The sequence below is a fragment of the Mangifera indica genome, chromosome 13, assembly GCF_011075055.1.
Source record: "Mangifera indica cultivar Alphonso chromosome 13, CATAS_Mindica_2.1, whole genome shotgun sequence".
Taxonomy (NCBI): Eukaryota; Viridiplantae; Streptophyta; class Magnoliopsida; order Sapindales; family Anacardiaceae; genus Mangifera; species Mangifera indica.
The window spans coordinates 14,720,205-14,741,588 of NC_058149.1; the positions used below are offsets into that span (position 1 = coordinate 14,720,205).

General features: G+C 34.8%; 4 protein-coding genes across 9 annotated transcripts; 2 read left to right on the forward strand and 2 right to left on the reverse strand.

Moving 5' to 3' along the window:
• Positions 1 to 13: 13 nt before the first annotated feature.
• LOC123194625 (pentatricopeptide repeat-containing protein At3g29230-like) lies at positions 14 to 2,091 on the forward strand. Of its 2 annotated transcripts, XM_044607925.1 has the most exons (2): positions 14 to 855; positions 949 to 2,091. In XM_044607925.1, exons 1-2 carry the CDS (start codon positions 185 to 187, stop codon positions 1,733 to 1,735), a joined length of 1,458 nt encoding a protein of 485 aa, XP_044463860.1. In that variant the 5' UTR covers positions 14 to 184; the 3' UTR covers positions 1,736 to 2,091. The 2 variants fall into 2 exon arrangements, with proteins under 2 accessions (XP_044463860.1, XP_044463859.1); XM_044607924.1 differs by having other exon boundaries at positions 14 to 2,091.
• A 3,231-nt stretch (positions 2,092 to 5,322) lies between these two features.
• On the forward strand, positions 5,323 to 12,110 carry LOC123194626 (probable protein phosphatase 2C 60). Of its 2 annotated transcripts, none has more exons than XM_044607927.1 (11): positions 5,323 to 5,341; positions 6,504 to 6,624; positions 7,026 to 7,089; positions 7,914 to 8,022; positions 8,469 to 8,622; positions 8,885 to 9,010; positions 9,589 to 9,712; positions 10,576 to 10,652; positions 10,906 to 10,958; positions 11,464 to 11,518; positions 11,646 to 12,110. In XM_044607927.1, exons 2-11 carry the CDS (start codon positions 6,508 to 6,510, stop codon positions 11,835 to 11,837), a joined length of 1,071 nt encoding a protein of 356 aa, XP_044463862.1. In that variant the 5' UTR covers positions 5,323 to 5,341; positions 6,504 to 6,507; the 3' UTR covers positions 11,838 to 12,110. The 2 variants fall into 2 exon arrangements, with proteins under 2 accessions (XP_044463862.1, XP_044463861.1); XM_044607926.1 differs by lacking the exon at positions 5,323 to 5,341 and adding an exon at positions 5,470 to 5,774.
• A 1,306-nt stretch (positions 12,111 to 13,416) lies between these two features.
• LOC123194627 lies at positions 13,417 to 16,778 on the reverse strand. Of its 4 annotated transcripts, XR_006497303.1 has the most exons (6): positions 15,897 to 16,778; positions 15,437 to 15,507; positions 15,152 to 15,335; positions 14,937 to 15,068; positions 14,231 to 14,489; positions 13,417 to 13,987 (listed from the first exon to the last, which is right to left on the reverse strand). XR_006497303.1 is itself a non-coding variant. In XM_044607930.1 (5 exons), the coding sequence occupies exons 1-5, from the start codon at positions 16,020 to 16,022 to the stop codon at positions 13,988 to 13,990; spliced, it is 516 nt and encodes a 171-aa protein (XP_044463865.1). In that variant the 5' UTR covers positions 16,023 to 16,778; the 3' UTR covers positions 13,417 to 13,987. The 4 variants fall into 4 exon arrangements, 3 of the variants coding, with proteins under 3 accessions (XP_044463865.1, XP_044463864.1, XP_044463863.1); XM_044607930.1 differs by lacking the exon at positions 14,231 to 14,489 and having other exon boundaries at positions 13,417 to 13,990; XM_044607929.1 differs by lacking the exon at positions 13,417 to 13,987 and having other exon boundaries at positions 14,002 to 14,489.
• Positions 16,779 to 17,215: 437 nt separating this feature from the next.
• On the reverse strand, positions 17,216 to 21,277 carry LOC123194628 (pentatricopeptide repeat-containing protein At4g31850, chloroplastic). Its single transcript, XM_044607931.1, has one exon. The coding sequence runs from the start codon at positions 20,995 to 20,997 to the stop codon at positions 17,623 to 17,625; it is 3,375 nt and encodes a 1,124-aa protein (XP_044463866.1). The 5' UTR covers positions 20,998 to 21,277; the 3' UTR covers positions 17,216 to 17,622.
• Positions 21,278 to 21,384: the final 107 nt, after the last annotated feature.

The window sequence follows — 21,384 nt, forward strand, 5'->3', positions numbered from 1 at the left end:
ATTCATGCGTACCATGTTTTTGTCATCTGGCCACATGGAAGAGCCAGTTGGATAATGAACTCTTGTCTTTAGCTTGAGTTATCTATCACCTTATCCTCTCAGGGTCCTTGATAGCTTTTTCTATTGTAATAGTTTACGGCTTGCATAATCAGAACTGTTTTGCTTCATTGATTTGTGATTTGAGATGACTCTCTTGGCCTGCAACACTTTTTTTGAGGCCGCTCCATCTGATTTGACATCTGATTTGAGTTACTGGAATAAGCTAATTAAGAGTAAATTACTCAAAGGAAATGCCGAACAAGCTATTCTGACATACATAAATATGCAAGAACTTGGAATTCATGCTGATAATTATTCTTTTCCAGTTTTGCTGAAAGCATGTAGCAGTTTGCGGAGTTATTCTGTTGGGTTAATGCTCCATGGCCAAACTATTAAGGCTGGTTTTTGTGGCCATGTCTTTGTGCAAACAGCTCTGTTGGAAATGTATGGGAGTCTAAGATGCATTGATGAAGCTTATAAAGTGTTTGATAGGATGCCTCAGAGAGATGTTGTTGCATGGAACGCCATGTTAAGTGCGTTTTCTTCTTGTGGGCAGATGGATTCCGCGATGATATTGTTTAATTCAATGCCTTCAAAGGATCTTTCGTCTTTCAATATCATGATCTCTGGGTTTGCCAGGATGGGGAGCATGCATGCTGCCAGAAATGTATTCGATGCGATCCCTGTTAAAGATGTTGTTTCATGGAACTCAATGATATTGGCTTGTACTAATGGTAAAGAAATGGAGCAAGCTTGTGAAATGTTTAAGCAAATGCCAGTTAAAAATGTCATTTCATGGAACACAATAATCACTGGGTACTTACATTGCCAACTTTACTCTGAAGTTGTTGCTTTGTTTGATGAAATGCAAGCTGAAAACTGCAAACCTGATTATCTTACTGTGACCAGTGTTCTATCTGCATGTGCCCATCTAGGATCTCTGGAAACCGGCGCAAGAATACATATATATGCTAAAGAAAATGGACTTTCCTTCAGCCCCCATGTTGTAACAGCTTTGATAGACATGTATGCCAAATGTGGCAGCATACAACACGCTCTAGAAGCGTTCTATAAGTCCCAAGTTAAGGACATATACTGCTGGAATGCCATAATCACCGGGCTAGCTCTTCATGGTTATGGACATGCTGCACTCAAACTCTTCAGCTTAATGAGAGATGATTGTATAAAGGTTGATGATGTTACCTTCATTAGCGTTCTTAGTGCTTGTAGCCATGCGGGGTTGGTGCAAGAGGGTTGTGAACTGTTCAGTTGTATGAAAAAGGACTTTGGAATTACCCCTAAGTTAGAGCATTATGGGTGCATGGTTGATCTTCTGGGACGCGCTGGGTTTCTTGACTGCGCGATGCAACTGATTGAAGCTATGCCATTTCAGCCAACAGAATCCATCTGGGGTGCTCTACTTAGTGCTTGTGTGATTCACCAGGATCTGGAGACAGGGGTAAAAATAGTAAAGCTGATTTCTTCCAGGGCTCAGCACTTGAGTGATGGGGAGCTTATGATGTTTGTGAACTTATATGCATCCTGCAATCAGTGGGAAGAAGCAAACAGATGGAGAAACATGATGAATGATACAGGCATAATTAAAACTACTGCATGCAGCCTAATAGAGATTAAAGGAAAATATCACAAATTTTTGGCTGGGGGAGTGGGGGATAAAGCAAATGTGTTCACCTAAGTAGATACCAGTTCAAAGCACTGTGTCAGAGTTAATATTGCTTTGGTATCAACCTTTGCTTATTGTATTCAGATGCACACGACTCTTGTTGCAAACAGGTTTGCCTTCTTTTCTTACCATTTACAAGAACACATTCAATGTAGGTGAGGATTCAAGTTGATCTAGTTTGGATTCGAATTCATATTCAGTTTAAACAAATTGTATTGAAAATAGAGTTACAATTTGTTTTATTGATCTCTCGAGACATTTTTTGCTTGTCTGTCTTTGACGATACTGTTTACCTGGCTCAAATGAGTTCAAGGCCCTTTGAGCTCGACTCTACCACCAAATAGATAATGTTATTATATTTAGGTCAACATCACAATTAATGCATAGCTGTTGGCCTGTCACTGTTTGTGAGCTGTTGGTGAACCCATCTTCCCGTGACAATATCTCCAAGTTCAAGCCTCTAAATTTGATCGGGTTGGTGTCCAAATTTTCTTTGTCAAAGTCTCTAATCTTCCTTTTAGCAAATGGTTCTAAAGGACTCTAATCTGGAAAGTTTTGAGACTTGGTGCAACAAATCCTGTACTGTTGATTTTCTCATCACATGCTAGATCAATTGTATAAAAAATGAATCTTTGCTTACATGGACACAAGTCGCCAATAATACAATACCTAAAGGTAGATTTGATCCGAGTTAGCTCGGTTCGAATGAATTTATCTCGAGCTAAAATTTCAATTTGGTAACTTAATTTGAGATCGATTAATTTGTTATTCGATAAAATTATTAATCGTATTAAAAATATTGTTTATTTTTATCATAATATTATTTATCTTATCGATAATATATATATAAATTTAAACAAATTTGAGTTTGTATTGAACATAAAAGATTCAATCTAACCTCACACTCGATTTGATTAGGATTGAATCCATTCCCAAATAATGATCACTTTGGAGTTGGAGACAGGTCAATTTACTAGAGCAATATCAGCCCACAGATATGATACAACTTTCTCTTTCTTCTTTTTCAAATAACGCATAATAGTTCAAAGATTTCATACATCCTGCTATTTTAATACTGCTTATGCAGATATGCGTTCAATGTACATGGATTTGTTTTATCTTGACTGAAATCATATGCCCACGTAGAGAAAGCAAGACAAGAGGGACATAAACCTTGAAATAATAATAAAAACTAGGCGTATCCTGATTTGCCCTGCAAAGGTATCAACTAGTTTTTTATATCCTTGTTCATTATATTATTGAAAGTTGTAGTCCTAACTTATCCACTATTGATGTTGTGTTCTCATACACATCTTCAGCCAAATTCAAAATTTACGAATGAATAGATAATTAGATAGTCATAGTTACTAGGTACATGAAGTACGAACAAACAGTTAATCATATAATCTACATATATGATATAATACAGACAAAAGACTTTTAATTTCAATTTTAGAGAGTTTCTATTTTCAATCATTACGAAATAACAAAATTACCTTTTATCATACTAAGAATACAAAATCTTCTATTTTTCGTGATAAGTGGATTTTAGAATCTAATTATGTAATAACTCTCATACCCTTATCTTTAATTCTAACTTTATGATCTAATATTTGATTACTAACAAGATATTATCTATTTTAAATATAAAATATATTATAATTTTGTTTTTTATTTTACGACTAAAAAGGTCTTTTAAACGCTTAAAAACTCATACTCTTATTTTAATATCCTAATGTCGGTTCCTAAGTTTGACTCGAGGTCATAATTTAGAGTCATGACTTGTATTTGTAACTTTAGTTTACGGTTCATTAACAAAATAACATTATCTTATCTAATAATGAATAAAACGACATTTTTTTGATGATTGTTTGACATGATTTGAATTGAACTACTAGTCAAACACAAAGTGAATCAAATCATTCATAATTAGATAGTTAAATGTTCAAATTTGAAATATTTCAAAAAATGAATCAACATTTTTAGCACGAGTTTAATTTAAATAAATTTAAGTTAAATTAAATCAAATTAAACCAATTTTTAAGACTCAATCAACTCGGTTAAGGGCAAAACCTACAAATATCATTGGTCACCCAACTTGAATAAAGCTTGAGATGGACATCACAAATTGAAATTAAAATCAAGCTGACTTTTTTGGGCTTGGCTCAAACCACTCCTAAATTGTTATCATTTCCTTGTGTGAATAGACAACCACGGCCAACAGAATTAAAACCGGCGACTTTGATTAGTTCCACCTTAGTAATTAAAAATAATGAACTTTGATTAATTCCACCTTTGCAATTAATAATGAAAAGGAAGGATCACCGGTATATCTTGTCCCATCTTCACATGATTTTCAACTCTCAGCACTATGCATGTATATATACTAAATGCCCTTAGACTTTTGAAACCTGAAAAATAGAAGACTGCCCATAGAAAATAAAGAACAAGATCTTAGTGAGGATTTTAGGTGATATAGAAATGTTTTTCAATGGCTAAAATCTTAGGAAAATTCTATGACAAGGTGAAATTTGTCACAGACCAATCGTCTCTTCAACGTTTTCGTGCGACACTTGGCTAACTGATGGACCGTGACAAATTGGCCACCGTTGGTTTGTGTATGATGTGATTTTCATTGTTTATCTTTTTCATCCGAACTTTCCAAATAAAGGCTAAGGAGATGTCCCAAATTTAGTTGTCTCATCTTTTTATCTCTTTCTGCGTTAGAAAGTGAAATGCTAGCTCCAGTTTGTGCCAGCCAGGGACTAGAAATAGAATGTTTTTGCCGTAAAAGGATAGAACATCACCAAATAATTGAAAGAATCAGAGAGGTGTGGAATCAATAAAACAAATAAATAAACTCATATCAATATAAATTGTAAAGAGAAAGAAAACTATATGCTTCAACATTTATAGACAAAGTGGTTACCCTAAAGGTGGACTTGAGCCAAGCCAGTTTGGCTTGAAATGACATTGAACTCGATTTAAGTTAAAGTTTTAATTATATTGTTTAGTTTAAATTTGAATTAAATTCTCCTCCTATGATATTATTTATATTGTTAATGATATTATTAATCCTATTGATAATACTGTTTATTCATCAATAATGTCGATAATAATGTTCATTTGTAGATAACCTTCTGATAATATATTCAATCAACTTTCAACTTAATGAATTCGGGTTTTCTTGACTTAAATACAGTCTTAAGCCCTCCATTACAAGTTACAACAGTTGTAAGGTTTCCAATAACTCCTAACTTATGAACTGTCGTGAAAGAGGCATCATTGAACAGAAAATGTACAACGTTTCAGGAATTATTAGTGATACAGTTTTTGATGAAATGACAAGAAGGACTTCATATTTGGCTTAGAGTTGACAAGTCTTTCGAGTTATCCTCTTGTGATGGTGCCTCCCTTTCATAACATGTGTCCTCGTTTCCAGAAAAAAAGTGAATGCATGGAGCTTTTCATAAAAAGACATGTTTTTCATCGGCCTAATACTCTTATATATGGTAAAGAAGAATGACTTTATTTTCTATGTTCAGGCTGGCAAGAACAATTTCGGTGGTTTACCTTTATGCAACATCTTAATTAGTTACTATTTACGACGGTGTAGTGGTAAAAATTGGATTTGTAGTTGTATTTTAATATTATTATTGTTATTTTATTTCATTTTTGGATGGTTGGACGTCTCATTCAGTTACTTTATTAGTTTATTTTCTAAATTCAATATGAACTCGACTAAATTTTCTTCCTTTACTGAGAGAGAGAGTGTAAGTTATTCTGTCTGCTACAGAGATAACTTGATTGAAAAACCTGTGAAATGGCCTTACAAGGTCATAAATAGGCTCTCTTGAACTTTCTGTTTGTATATGTCCCTTTCTTCAAATTTTTCTTGCCCTTGTCATGCAAATATATTCTCCTTTCTTCTTATCAGATTCCTAGAAGAATTCTTTCTTCTGGGTGTTTTTTGGTTTTGGGAATTATTCGTATCCACAAGTTTTTGTTTGTCTGATCGTTTCTGTTTTGTACTGACATCTCAGTTGTGCATGTGAGTACCCTTTTAAAGTTTCGGTTCCATCATTTGTTGTCTGAATCTTTGTGTTTCTGAATTCTACATCTCAATTTAGCATCTGGGTAATTGTTATTTTCTGATTTAATAATGGTTTAATGTAGATCTCGCAGCTTTCTGTTTTTTCATTTCCATGTTCTCCTTCATGTAGATCTTGTTTTGTTCATTCCTAACTTATCTCGCTATCCTCTTGGCTTTCTAGATGTACTATTCAAGTTGAGTTTTTGATTAAAAATGGTTGTAATCTTTTCTGGTTCTTTAATTGTTACTTTTCTGGATTATTGCTTTATTTGTTTTGATGTTAAGGGTGTGATCTCAGCTGTTTTAACTTTATTTGATCAAATAAAATGCCTAAAACAACCGCTGGGCTTCTGAGAAAACAAATGAACTGGATTTTGAAACCTATAGTGACTTATTGGTTGTCCGATAAGTCCGGGTCCTATTGAAACCTAAGGTAACCGGATTCACAGTTATTGACTTGCTTAAGGTTCATTTTAGAGCCTGTTTTGGTTCATCAGGGTCCTGTTATTTTAACAAATTTAGATAGATGAGTTAAATTTTGTAATTTTCACCTGCCGTTTTGAAACCAAACTGAACATTTCTAGGTTTTTAATCAGTTCATCAGTTTGCATTTAGCTCTGCTGTAGGCTGCAGTGTCAAGGTCGTTCTCTTATGTGTTGATTGGGATATTTTTGTTGGATTTTACAGAGAGATGGGTATATATCTCAGCAGTCCCAAGACTGAGAAATTCTCAGAAGATAGTGAAAATGACAGGCTCAGATATGGATTATCATCCATGCAAGGGTGGCGTGCCACCATGGAAGACGCTGTGAGTTACAAATTATAATTTTGTTTTCTCTTTTCCTTAACTAATGGAATGCAGTCATATTATATTTCATGGCAAGATATGTAGAAGTTTGAATATTTGATGCCCTTAGTTTATTGAATTTATACAAGGAGCTGATATTTATATATTGTTAAAGTGATTCTTTTCTCTTTATATTCACTTGTCTCTAAAAGCCTATGATTTCCACCTCAGTCCTTTCTGAGTATTAAAAAATGATGAATTATTCACAGTTAATCATCAAATAGAACTGGATTGAGTGTAGACTTGCCATTATATCTGCCATTTTATTGTACTTTTATTAGAACTATAGGTTTATTGTAAGTTCTTTGTAATACTAGAGGTCTCTGCTGTTACGTACTGATTTTTTTTATTTGTATTCTTAGCATGCAGCATATCCTGATCTGGATGATTCCAGTTCTTTCTTTGGTGTCTATGATGGCCATGGAGGTAAGAGTTGTACCATTCAGGTATTTTGTATGTATGATAGATGGTTTTTTAAGCTTCTTTATTAGTCTTGATTTATGCTTGGCGACTATTTCATCTCGTCTTTTTATTCTGTTATGTGTATAATTCAATCATGTGTGGTGTGCCAGCACTGTACTGCCTTTTCAGCTGTTTTTTCCTCTCCTTTTCTTTTGCAGTGAATTTGTGACATAAGGAGAAAATGTCTAGGCTGTAAGCAGGTCATGGTCTTAGAGAGTTGTTGACCAAGATATATTTTTTTCTTAATATATATAAAATCTCTTTATGCGTTATATTTTATTTAGAGTAAATTCATTGACCTCCCCTGAAATTTGGGTACAATATAGACAGACTGTGTTGTTTGAAAGTTTTGTCAAAGGACTTCCCTTCAAATCTAGAAAAATATGTGGTTACTGATGAAAAAGCTGGAAAATGTGGTTTTCCTATATTTCAGTCAAAACTTGGTGGAAGTCAGTGAAATTATTTATTTATTTAGTATAGCAAGTATGGGTACCTTTTTAAATATTGAATCTTCAAGCTTATTGGTCTCTGAAGCTTTTGATCCGGCCCAAGGCTTCAGTTTGGTTAATGATGATTTTTCTGAGGTATTATAAAGAAATCTACATTTGAAAATTTCCTTTTCTTATGCTGACTCTGCTGTTCATAGACCTCATAAACTAAGTGCATTCTATTTCAGATACTCATCAAACTATTTTGTGGCATGAACCTATTTTTGCTGATGAACAAATTTTCAGGTAAAATTTGCACATCTGATGGTGATAACTAGCATTTATTGCTACTCGATGCAGGTAAAGTGGTTGCAAAGTTCTGTGCGAAGTTCCTCCACAAACAAGTTCTCAAGCATGAGGCTTATGAAGCTGGAGATATAGGAACTTCTGTTCAGAGAGCATTTTTCAGGTTTACAACATTAGTTTCTTTAAGCTGATAACATGTTCAAAAATGTTAATATGTCAGAGTGAGGTGTCGGTGCTGTAGCCGATCGGTATATGATTAATAACCATATATTCATGATCAGCGCTCAGTAGCAGTTCCATGCCTGATAAATATCCTTAAGTTTGTGATGCAAACATTTTTTATGCTATTAAATAACCTCTAGGTGTGTGAATCTAAGTGAAAGAGTTGTATCCATTTTGTTCTTGTGGATTTTATTACGTGAATATGACACTGATTTATCGTTAATCTGTATTGCGAGATCTTATTGTTTTGAGGAATATTGGTTGCATAACAAAAAGGAACTTATACAGTGATTGAATTAGCTATCTTTATTCCCACTTTCTGATGACGGAAAATTTTTCTATGATACTTTTATGTTCGTGTTCAGCAAGTTTATTTTGCCTGCACAGAATGGATGAGATGATGCGTGGACAAAGAGGATGGAGAGAATTAGCTGTCTTGGGAGATAAAATAAATAAATTTACAGGCATGATAGAAGGATTGATATGGTCTCCAAGGAGTAGTGATGGTAATGATCGACCTGATGACTGGGCTTTTGAGGAGGTATAACTGAAAGAATCATGTTGAAATTATTCTGTTTGTCATGATCTCTATAACGAATTGGCTGAACTAACCAAACTTCATATTAGTCAGGAGCAGCAATCTTAGTTCCTGTAATTTAATCAGAAACCTAGTAATTTTTTTAAAGTAATTGATTAGTGTTAGTTGCCTTCATAAATGTGTTGCCAAGTTGTTTGTCAATCTTTTATACAAGTTTTTTTTTCTTTTATTCAGTAAATAAAATTCATCTTAATACTGTAATTAGGGTCCTCACTCTGACTTCGCCGGACCTACTTCTGGGAGCACAGCTTGTGTTTCGATTATCAGAAACAATCAACTCATTGTGGCAAATGCTGGTGATTCTCGCTGTGTGATATCTAGAAATGGACAGGTAATTTTCAATTTAGTGAATGTTTTAGCTTTATAATAGATTCAGAGCCAATATTCAACCAAAACATTGACAAACACAATCGAATGAAGAGAAAGAGAACAGAAGTTATTTTTATTCATCTTGGGGATTGACAATGGATAAACCGGTTATTTGAGGAGCCGTGGCCTCCCAATTTTGGCCATTTGACGTGCCAGAAACCTGCATTCAGCTCAAGTGCTACCCATGGCCAAAGGCTACCCAAAACCCACAACAATATTTTTCTCACTTTCCCTCACTGCTCCTGCCCTTTTATTCTTCTCATATCCTAAAATCCCATCCTAATTGAAACTCTATTATAATCCTTTATTACCTAAAATTAATTCAATTATTATAGAATCTTTCATTATTGAAATTTATCCTAATCTTTGCTTCTGCACAACTTGTAGTTAATGTTATTGTCCAAACTTGATCAGTAATTGTTAGACTGGTCCTGGCACTCAGAATTATGGGCATTGGATATATGTTTTTTCATAGTTTTCTTTTCTAGGTTCTGATTAAATATTGTGTTTCTGTTTTGTTATATATCTTGTTATATGTAGGCATATAATCTTTCAAGAGATCACAAACCTGATCATGAAGCTGAAAAGAAAAGGATTTTAAAAGCTGGTGGATTTATACATGCAGGACGAGTGAATGGTAGTTTGAATCTTGCAAGAGCTATAGGTACTTCACGTCTTGCATTAAATAACTCTAGTCAAATAATTTTTCTATTTTTGCACCAATACTTTTGGTGGCATGATCAGTTGCTTATCCCTTGCTTGTGATTTCTCACCATCTCCGAAGTTGTAATTGGGGAAACTGTGAAGTTGAGCTTTGGGGTTTCCTAAAGAAGGAATTCAGATTTTATTGAAGACTAGGCTAGTGCTCATGGTTTCAAAAACTAGACCGGCCAGTTTGACCACAAGCCAAAAGCCACTCTAGTCCAGAAATCCTATAGGGCTTTCAATCAGGTTAAACCATGGTTGGCTCAAAACCACTGGTTCCCAGTTGAACCAGCAGTTTACCCCAGTCAAACGCTCATGCTGATATTAGCATGATGTCTTGCTGATGTCAACACAAAAAATGCAATTTTTTTTTCCAAAGACGGGGACTCGAACCTGAGTCCCAACCTTAACTGGCCAACACAATGTTTGGTTTATTTATTTATTTTTTATTTAGCCTGTCTTTTGCACATTACAAGGAAAACAGAAAATTCTAATAAGATAGTGTATGCCATCAGGCTAAACTCATTTTTATGTCAATGTTTTTCAAATTTTATATTTAATAATTAAGTATGCAAAATTGTTTTGAATATTATTTTTAATATTCATATAAACAATTCACCAATCTAATCGCCAATTAACTTGGATCAGCCCCTTCACTTGGTCAATGCCGGTCCAGGTATGAAAACCATTGTAATGCCATCATCTTTCAGTTTATAAATAATTTTGACATAGGCATGTTAAACGCTACCATGTACACATATGCAGAGATGACTAGGTTTGTATCGTAGTATCAGTTCTTCAAATGTATTCTGCAAATTGCAGGTGACATGGAATTTAAGCAAAATAAATTTTTGCCAGCTGAAAAGCAAATTGTGACTGCCAATCCCGATATAAACACTGTATGTACTCTCTACTTCGTGCAATATTTATTATTACTTCGAATTGATATAACAAGTTATGCTTACCTTTTTTTATTATTAAAATTCAGTTTGATTAAAAAGAAAAATAAACAAATAAATTTGAAAGATTAGTTTGTCGGTTTATATAGATATTTGAGACTACCTCAAATTTCCTTATTTGTTCTTTTTCATGGAAAAAACTCCCTAGTTTTGCTGTATTGATTTGGCTGTTTCATTTTATGTTTTCTTTTAGGTTGAGCTGTGTGATGATGATGATTTCATTGTGCTGGCATGTGATGGAATCTGGTAAGCGTCTTACATTTTTCCAATTTAGGTTAAAAGTAGAGGATATTTGAGTGTTTTCATATTTTCTCATTTCTATGAGAGAGACAAAGAGTCGAAACATTGTAACTGTAAGCTGCCCGATCTAAAAATTGCTCCCGAGAAATGAAGCTTTCCCCTTAGTTCTGTAGTTATTTGACAAAGACAGACTAAAATGTTGATATTCAACAAGTTACATTGTCCGGATAAATTGTTCGACTTCAAAATGAACTTGGCAGGGGCATGGAATGTGGTCCCTTCTCCTGGTCAATGTTTGGTCTAAGTTTGAAAATATTAGATAGGGATATTGAAGCCCTTGTATGGAAATAACCATAAAACTCGGTTAAACAGTTACAAATGTTTAATGATACTGTTTATGTCCGAAGAATGTGTACAACATGGAATGAATTGATAAAACTTGCCCAAATAGGAAGATTGTGTCAAAGGTTGAATTCAGTTTTCAAATGATATTTCTGCTCATTTTTCTCAGGGACTGCATGTCGAGCCAGCAATTAGTGGATTTTATTCATGAACAACTACATTCGGTGAGTTTCCAAGCTGACGTGCTCTTTGATTAAGCTTCACATAAAGATTTGTCTGTACAAAATGTTTAAATTATGCTACAATGACTCTTCATTATCCCATTCAGCACTAAACAATCCAAACATGCAGGAAAGCAAGCTTTCTGCGGTGTGCGAGAGAGTGCTCGATAGGTGCTTGGCGCCATCAACTGCAATTGGCGACGGATGTGACAATATGACTATGATCATAGTGCAGTTCAAGAAACCAATCCAGTCGGCGTCATCTTGCAGTGAGCAATCTTCACAATCCAGATCAACTGACACTGATTTAAAATCAGACTAAGATTGACTCAAAAGTAGCTGCCATTGCAGGCCGCCTCTCATTGGAATATGCAAAAATCCTCCATTTTGCTTGAAAATCTGCTATCAAATATGTGTGCATGTAGATGATCCACCACTGAAAATGTTTAAGAAATTTCATTGCTGATGCTGGTGTGTGTTTAGTTTTGACCAATGGCAATACCACAACATTACAAACTGCAATAGCTTGTACAGGTTTTACCAGTTATTGAAACTGCATCTAATATTATATTAGCTGTCTCACATTTTCTGCCAATCAATGTTTCTACAAAATTTTATTAAGATTCCTTTTCATCGAAATGTTTTCAGATGAGTCTCAACAATTATAAAAAAGTGTCATGTTCAGTTTTTGTTCACAGAACTGACAACTCACTCTTCGTTAGATTTTAGAAATAAAGAAAAAAAAATAGGAGTCAATTGAGAAGACTAAATAAAGATTTAGTATTTATTTGATTGTATATTCCCTTTTGAGTACATTTTATCATTATATTTTATTGGGGTCAAAACTTTGTGTTCTGACTTTTCTTATTTTAAGTAATTTTTTAATTATTTATTATATTATATGTATCTACTTTGAATATATAATTATATACATACATTTTAATGTATCATTATATGATTAAATGTTATTTTATCCTTAATTCAAAATCACTCGATTTATATAAATGTATATATATTTGTATATTGAAAATTGATACATATAATTTTATTGTTTGTAATATAATGGGTTAAGGTATTACACCATCTATGATAATTATTAAAAAAAAATTATTGCTTGTTTTGGTGTTATTTATTATCATTTATTATATTTATTATCACTTTATTTATACATCGGTGTCACTTGTTGAACAAGAAAATATATTTGGAAAAAAAATGCCCATAAATATTATCCCCATTAAAATATATTTGTAAAAAATTTAAAAAAAAAAAAAAACATTCTATTTACCAATTATTCCTATTTCCACTTGATCACTCCATCAATAGTTGTCCAGATATAGTTGATATTTAGATTTTATGAATCCAAGTATATATTCTCGTGTAATTACACAAATCCTTTCCTCTTGTTATATATGTACCTCTTGTCTTATATATATATATATATATATATATATATATATGTTGATTTTCGTCATAGTATAAGTGAAATTTTTGGTTTTGGGACATAGAGAAAACGGATTTTGGGAGCAACGATGAGAAATCTGGTTCCACTTGTTACCATTCCAATACTTGGCCTGTTGCTGCTTTCTTCTTTAGTTGCCCCATCAATGTTTCAGGTTTCAGAAGAGTTTCTACAGACAACTCTTATGCATCATATATGTTGCATACATAAATTTCTTGTTCGACGCATAAATATTGTTGCATTGAGCGACCAAGTACATGACTGATGATTGTTAATGTGATAGTTTTTACCGGGTTGACGTATAGATGACATGAGCTATATATGAATATGTACCCAGATTTGAAATGATATATCATCATATCTAATCACATAATAACATGTCATAATCAATTGCGTGTTTTAAATAGATGCACCTAACATTGCTTATGTATTAACAGTAGAATTTTTAAAAGAGTCAGTTCATGGATGCTATTTCTCATTGAAGATGCAGGAAGTAGAGCAGATCAAAAGTGTTCAAAGAAGGATATGGCAGTTACACAGAGAGCCACAGGTCGTCGACCAAATGGGATACCAATTTATTCAGTGGAAATAGCCAACTTGTGTGCTGCAGGGTGCCCTATACATAATATTCATGTGAGCTGTGGAGCCTTCAGCTCTTCAACACTCATTAACCCCAACCTATTCAAGCGCATAGCCATGGATGACTGTCTCGTCAACAATGCAGAACCACTGGCGGCAGGCAAAGTGATAGCCTTCGAGTACACTACCACCTTCTTGTATACTCTTGCTGTTAAATCAGCTAATATTACATGTTGATGGTACGTAAATAATAAACAATGTCTTCCAGGCATCAAGCATTACTGTGATAATAGCATTGCTTGATATTTTTACAGGTACCTGGAAAATGTTTCCTTGAATACCGGGTGCAGTATATATAAAAAATGCATTTGAATTTGTAGCTTCTTTACTAGGCTGTTTTAGTTCTTTTGCTCCTGAGCATTCTTTTCTTTCGTCTACTGAGAAAGAAAACTGAGTTTGTCAGTATCTCAAAGGGCAATACAAATGGTAAGCCGAATAGGGCACTGAAGCTTTAGTATCTCAAAGGGCAATGCAAATGGTAAGCCAAATAGGGCACTAAAGCTTTAGTTAGATAGTACGGCTCTATAGTCCGCCTTGAATCTACCTCCAATAACACTGTTCATCCTACCAGTGATACTATTTATCCAATTGATAAAATTACACATCTCACCACTGACCTCCGACAACATCTCTAGCCAATTCGAATAAACTTAAGGTCGAACTTATGTTGGTCATTCAAGATTCGAGCCGAACTCAAGCCAGTGCACGTTTTGGTCTGGCTCAGCTTGATTCCAGCTATCATATGTGATGGATTCATTCCACTACACTCATCAATCCTAACACATTCAAGCAGATGCACAGCCATTGCCTGCTGACCAAACCATAAATCCTTCATAACACCACCAACTCCATTTATCTCAATCAATTATCTTCTAACTGAGAAAAGTAAAATGCAATGAGGTGGCCAGAACCACAAACATACACCATATTTCAAAAGCATTCAATCTGACACACTAACAAGAAGCATATAAAGAACAAAAAATATATTTTGTTTCCCGGTTAAAATTTCAGGTCAAGTAATGCTATGTATCTCAAATTTTATAGATGCATGTGGATGAAAACTTAGATAACTATTTTATACAGGCTCCCCAATAAATTATATAGAGGGAAGCAACCATATCAACCTGATCAATGGATATATGACTATATTCATACGTGCTAATTTTTCAAACTTTGCTTAAGCAGTTGAGGATGAGAAAACAAATGCAGAAAACACTGTATAAAGATGAACAATAAAACCATAATAAAGCCAGTTTTTCATTGCACAAAGATTTTGTAATTTCAATATAACTGTATACAAGAAAATTAGACCCTCAAAGCAACCTGATCTTGCCATGAAATTTTCTTCTTCCCAACTCTCTTCTCATTGATCATCCAATTCTTTTGCTGCTTCTCCATTCTCAATGTATCCAAAACAATGTCTTCTTTCCTTCCCCTGTAACAATCTTCATCATCCTGTGAAATAAAATTTGATATCAATAAAAATACACCGATAAAGAACATAGATTTGAAATCCTAAATTGGAAACATTTCATTACCAAACTTTGGTTCAAATTGAAAATTGGAGGTGAGCTCTTCACAACATGTTCACTACCACCAAAGCTCCTATTTTCAGCAAGCAAATTGCTTTGCGAATGTGAATTTAGTGATCCAACAAGATCTTTCTCAGTTTCAAGTTCTGGAGATTGTTTCTTCAGAAGATTATACCTATGTCTCAAGAATCTACAAAATGGAAGAATGAAAAAAAAAAAAAAAAAAACCATATTAAACTTTATTTGGATTTCACATTCTAAAACAATGAATATAGGAAACAAAGATCATACCGAACTTCAGCCAAAAGAATTTCCCTCTTCTGCTTTGCTATCTGCAACTTTTTCTTCTTGGAAACAAACTCCTATACAAGATGAGAATGATCAAATACAATAAATGAGAAACTAGTATATATATAGAAGCCATTAAAGCCCTTATCCTTGTCCTAATGCCCCTTATGGCACTGAAATTAAGGAGGAAAATAACATCACTGAACTTCTCAACTCAACATTTTACTTTCCACAAATCAAAAGCTTAATGTAATTATTTGGCTTAATCTTTTTACAATATTGAAACAAAAACATACAATCGATCATTCATACTCTATCTAGACTATTTTCCTTGTAACATACGGGACAAAAGGCAAAAGTATCCATAATAATTAATAGGTTATTTCAAACCACATACGGGCAGAGGACATCGAAAAAACCAAAATAAAATTATATATATATTTTTTTTAAAACAAAGACTAGCCTTTTGCACTTGTAAATACTCCTGCAGTAGCCTCTGTTGTTTGAAGCGAGCACCAGTTTCATCATCAACCATATGAAACAGTGGTTGATGATAAGAATTCCCAGCAACCCTTTTCATCTTTTTCATCAAAATTGAATTCTGAGAGTAAAACTTGAAAATTTAACGAACACCAACCAATCCCAGATCATAAGATGAAACTTTTACGAAAAGAAGATGAACCGTCTATTAATCGCCTTCCCAAAATTGCTTGTTCTGACAAAGAATTTGTATTAAAAAAGAAGAGAGCACAAACCCACTTTGAAAAAAGAGATCCAAAGATAATAGGAGAAAGATATAGAAGAAACAAAACCGAATGTAAGGAGGAAATACGCTTTGAAAGAGAAGAATAAAGGTTGAAGAGAGAAAGAGAAATAATATAAGGTAAGAAATGTATAGCGAGGGAAGGTTCTGCGAAAGATGTGGAAGTGTTTTTGTTGTTAAATAAATTTCTCTGAAACAGGAAGAATGTAAAGGTAAGAAGGCGGCAAAAGGGCCCATGAAGAACGGACAGAGAGAGTCGTGAGGAAAGAGACATGGAAGAAGGGAATAATCAGGAGGGTATTTAAGGAAATACGACATTGTTGTTGTTGTTGAATGTTCATGTAGTCATGGAAGAAAGAGAGATGTGGTTGGAAAAGAATTGAAGACACAAGAAGAGTGAAAGTCTTATGAGTTATGTCTATCCAATCCATCCATCTTCCTCTGCCTTCTCTTATTTGATTTTTTTTTTTTTTAACAAAAAAATATTATGGTGCAGCTGAGCTGGGCCATTATTGGCTTAGAGAAAGAGAGAGCAAGTGATAATGATGATGGTGCAGAACAGGCAGGAGATATATGGATACTGTTTTCTGTTTATTGCTAAGAAAGAACCTTGGCATTAACCTTAAATGGTGGACCTTTTCATTTTGGCAACAAGACTTCTGACAAATACTAAAATACCCTTTTTTGTATTGAGACACTCAAGCTACTGCACTTGACGTTGGATTTAACTGGCGCTCTAATCTATGATCGGCTCTTAATGAAAATTTTATTTCGGACTCGACTTCAGGAGTTTGTCACCAATTCCTCATTGGTGCTGTTCTTCTCTGATCATTTTTCTTTTTTTATTTTTATTAGACTTTTCCAATATCATTGTTCACTGTTAAAATCAACTCAAAGTGAATATGTTAATTTGAGTTAACCTTAAATTGATTATTATATTGCTCAATTCGAATTTTCTCCTAATTTTTAATATAGCCTTTTCTCATTGTTGTTTTATTAATTTTCTTGAACACATGAAATTAATAAGTAAAAGTGGATCTTAATTCAACCCAAATCAGGTAAGAGTTTGAACCCTTTAACCAATTGGGTTTAAGAAAAATTACAAAAATTATTAATAGAAAATGTTATTCTTACATGTCTCCACTTCCAAAATAAATTTACTAATGCATCACAGAAAAACAAGAAGGTTTAGTAGCATCAGAAGAACTAACAATCAACAAATTCACCCCGATTAAACATTACACAGACATACAAAATGCACAAGGCTTATAAGAATATTCACAGTTTCTTATGGGCAGTGGCTTACTAACTTTCCCTGTATGTAAGCACAAAGTTGGCTTAATCTGCTGTGGCAAGGATGGATTCTGAACTGCTACAGTAATTGACTTAGTAGGCGGCAGCAGTTTGCTGTTGATAATATTTAGAACTAGTAGCCCTCTGAGGATCCCAGATCTGTCAATTGATTAGGAAGCTGAGCAAATGTTCCGGGGTTGGGGCTACATCCTCCAACCATCATCTTCTTGTAGACTGCATAAGCAGAATCAGGATTTCCTGACTTGCTATACCCTCGAATGAGACCATTGTATGTGAACACATTAGGTTCAAGACCTACATGTTGCAGTTCTTCATACAATTTCCCTGCTTCCTCTACCATCCCGACACTGCCAAGATTGAGTATCAGGGAATTGTAAGTGTAAAGATCAGGACTAATGCCTCTATTCCGCATTTCATCAAAGAGAGAGAGAGCTTCTTCAATCCTCCCTGATCGTCCAAGCCCAGTGATCATAACATTGTATGAAAATCTGTCAGGATCAAGGCCCTTAAGCTTGAGTTCCTCAAAATAGTGCATAGCATCATCCACTCTGCCTGCTATGCAAAGGCAATCAACAAGAACAGTGTAGGACTTCAAGTCTGGTCTTATTCCCTGTTTAACCATTTGTTTAAACAACTCACAAGCTGTTTCAACATCACCTATTTTCCCAAATCCATTTATAAGAATGTTATATACTGCACAGTTAGGCTTGCATCCATAGTCTACCATCTCCTTGAACAACTGTTTTGCTTCTTCCAGTCTTCCTGACTTCGAAAGCCCATCTATAAGAGGGCCATACGTACATGGTGTGGGAGTGAAATCACCACTTACGAGATCATAATATAAATCCATAGCTTCATCCACACTGTTACATTTCACAAGACCTGATATGACAATATTGTGAGTTATGGTGTTAGGCTTGCACCCCCTAGAAGGCATCTCTGCATACAGTTTAAAAAGCTTATTGATTTCCCCAGACTTCCCATAAGTATCAAGTAACAAGTTGTAAGTATTAACATCTGGGGCGCAACCAGCATCTTTCATCTCCTTAAAATGCAGCAATGCTATTTCAGTGGCATGGACTTCAAGAAGCCCATTAATCAAATAATTATATGTTTCTAGTGTCGGCATAACTCCCAGATTTTTGGTAAACTTCACAAATAACTCATTAGCAACAAGGGCTTTCTTCTGCCAACACAAACTCTTTATTATAGGTACCATTACAGAGTCAATCCAGCAAATCCTGCTGAAAACCAATTTTTCAGCAAATAAAGAGGCTTTGTCTGTTCCAGCTACAGTCAAGATCCCTCCCATAAAATCTTTCCAAAAATGACTTCCAGTGTTAATCCCAACCTGATAAACAAATTGCTCAGTGATTTTGAAAGCATCCTCAATCTGGCCATCCTTCACAACCCCAGGAATAAGTGTAAACAAAGTTATATAATCTGGGTAAAGCCATTTCTTCATCTGATGGAAGAACCATATGGCATCATTAACTCTTTGATCTTTCACTAAACCATAAATGATAGTGTTGTAAGTCAGAACATCAAGGCTACAATTCATTGCTGTCATTTTATGAAGTGTTTTCAAGGCAAGATCAACCTCATCATTCTTGCAGAGGCAATCCAGGAGTGTGTTGAAAGTTATTGTATTGGGAAAACAGCCATGATCAACCATACCATCAAACAATTCAATAGCCTTTTGGACTTGACCCTCTTTCCCTAGTCCAGCAAGTAGAGTATTATATGTCACAACTGTAGGAACAAGCTTCATATCCTTCATTCTACAAAACATGTGCCATGCCTCATCCACTCGACCAGCTTTGTAAAGCATATCGATCAAAGAGTTAATTACAATTACATCAAGTTCACATCCATTTTCCATCATTTCAGAGAGTAACTTAATGGCTTCATCTGCTTGCCCCGCCTCACTATAGCACTTCATCATCATGTTATAGGTTATTGAATCTGGAGCAAGCCCACTCTGCTTAAGCCAGTTAAAGATGGTTTTAGCTTTTCGAAGTCTACCAGCTTCAGCAAGACTATATAAAGATGCATTGCAAGCAACAATATTTGGAACAATACCTCTACTTTTCATCTTCTCAAAAGTCTCAAGAGCTTTGCCAGGATCAGCAGACTTTCCATAGTAGTCAATGAAAAGGATGTACGTATAAGCAGTAGGCGGAACACCAAGAGGTTCCATGGAATTGAAAAGTTCTAATGCCTCTTCTAATCTGTCAAGCCTCAAAAGTCCACAGATCAAAGTGTTGTAAGTATGAAGATTTGGCAAGATCCCCTCTTTTTTCATAGCATCTAACATACCAAAAGCTCCATCAACATCCCCAACTTTGCATAAGGCATCCATGAGTATGGTGAAAGTAATCACATCTGGAGCATAACCATCAGCTTCCATTTGACTCCAAAATTCCTTTACTGCATCAATGGCGCCATAATCACCGAACTTGTTCAACAAAGTAATGTAGGTTACTCGATCAGGCTTGTGATGGCTGGCCTTCATCTTCAAGTAAATTTCCTTAGCCTGATCAAGTCTCTCAGCATTACAAAGGGCATCAATCAGAACAGTATAAGTTACAACATCAGGTCCACATCCCTCTTCATCCATTCTCTTCAAGATCCCATATGCCTCATCAATTTTCCCAGCCCTCCCAAGTATCCTAATGCATATAGTAAATGTGTAAACATTAGGTCGCAATCCCAAGCTCTCCATCTCTTCTAATAAATGCATTACTGTTTCAATATCCCTCCTCTTCCCTGATGCCACCATGAGAGCAGAATAAGTCTTCAGACTAGGCTTTATACCTTCTGAGACCATCCTTCTATACACCACCAAAGCCTCCCTAAAAAACCCAGATTGAAGTATAAAATGGATCAATCCATTGTATGAGTATGCATTCAAAATAATCCCAGCTTCCCTCATCTTTTCAAGCATTAATGGTGCTTGTCGAATACCACCCTTTATACAGAGACCTTTTAATATGGTCAAATAAGTATCCAGATCCCTATTTATGATTTGCTTTTGCATCATATCAAACACAACAGCCATTTCTTCAACCCTGCCATGCATCCTCAAAACTTCAAGCATGTAATTACATGTTTCAGTAGTGTGAACAACATAGGGCAACTCAGCCACCGACCTGAAATATGATAGAGCAGAATTCAGGTCTGAAAATGACTTCAACACCCTTGTAACTTCCTCAGAAGTTAACCCATTTCTTGGCTTCCCCTTCACAACCGTCACCTCATTGAAGCATTTTGTTACGTAACCACAGAAACCCACTTGTTTTTTCTTATGTTTTTCCCAATTTACCATATACCCACATGGAAAAATCTTCAAATTCCCAAATTTTGATCCTCCTGACGAACCGTTATTTTGGTTTGAACCAGATAAAGTACTAAAAGTGAAAGCCAAGCTATTATAACTAATACTACCACAGAAAGTACTTGAAAAGTCTAGCATTAACAAAGCCATGGAGGAGAAAATATCAATAAAAAAATGAACTGCAAGCAACTATGTCTCAATTATCAGTGACAGACTGAGTCTTGCAGAACTGTTGTTCGTTGAATTGCTTGTGATAGAAGCAGATAATGTCGCGGGAAAACAGAAAGGTGGGATTTTTACTTACCCTCCCAGTGGTGCTAACGAAAAACAACATTAGCTATGGCGAGGAGCTGTTAAATATATGAATACTGAAAGCTTTATCAATTTATTGGATCCCCCGTAGCCACAGAATCCGGTATCCGTTATTTAAGACTATTTTGATATATTTGTCCGAGATATTTACCTTACTGAGGTATCCGTGACTACCATGTTACTACCCAAGGTTTGGGTTTAGAACACTTTTTAATCCGTCCAATG

Excerpts from the sequence above, each read along its gene's own strand:
- LOC123194625 (XM_044607924.1), top strand. The coding sequence starts at position 185 with ATGACTCTCTTGGCCTGCAACACTTTTTTTGAGGCCGCTCCATCTGAT.
- LOC123194626 (XM_044607926.1), top strand. The coding sequence starts at position 5,596 with ATGTCCCTTTCTTCAAATTTTTCTTGCCCTTGTCATGCAAATATATTC. Across the intron at positions 6,625-7,025 it reads GTGCCACCATGGAAGACGCT|CATGCAGCATATCCTGATCT; the intron begins GTGAGTTACAAA and ends TTGTATTCTTAG. Across the intron at positions 8,623-8,884 it reads ATGACTGGGCTTTTGAGGAG|GGTCCTCACTCTGACTTCGC; the intron begins GTATAACTGAAA and ends TACTGTAATTAG.
- LOC123194627 (XM_044607928.1), bottom strand. The coding sequence starts at position 16,022 with ATGAAAAAGATGAAAAGGGTTGCTGGGAATTCTTATCATCAACCACTG. Across the intron at positions 15,508-15,896 it reads AGTATTTACAAGTGCAAAAG|GAGTTTGTTTCCAAGAAGAA; the intron begins GCTAGTCTTTGT and ends CATCTTGTATAG. Across the intron at positions 15,069-15,151 it reads TCAATTTGAACCAAAGTTTG|GATGATGAAGATTGTTACAG; the intron begins GTAATGAAATGT and ends TTTATTTCACAG.
- LOC123194628 (XM_044607931.1), bottom strand. The coding sequence starts at position 20,997 with ATGGCTTTGTTAATGCTAGACTTTTCAAGTACTTTCTGTGGTAGTATT.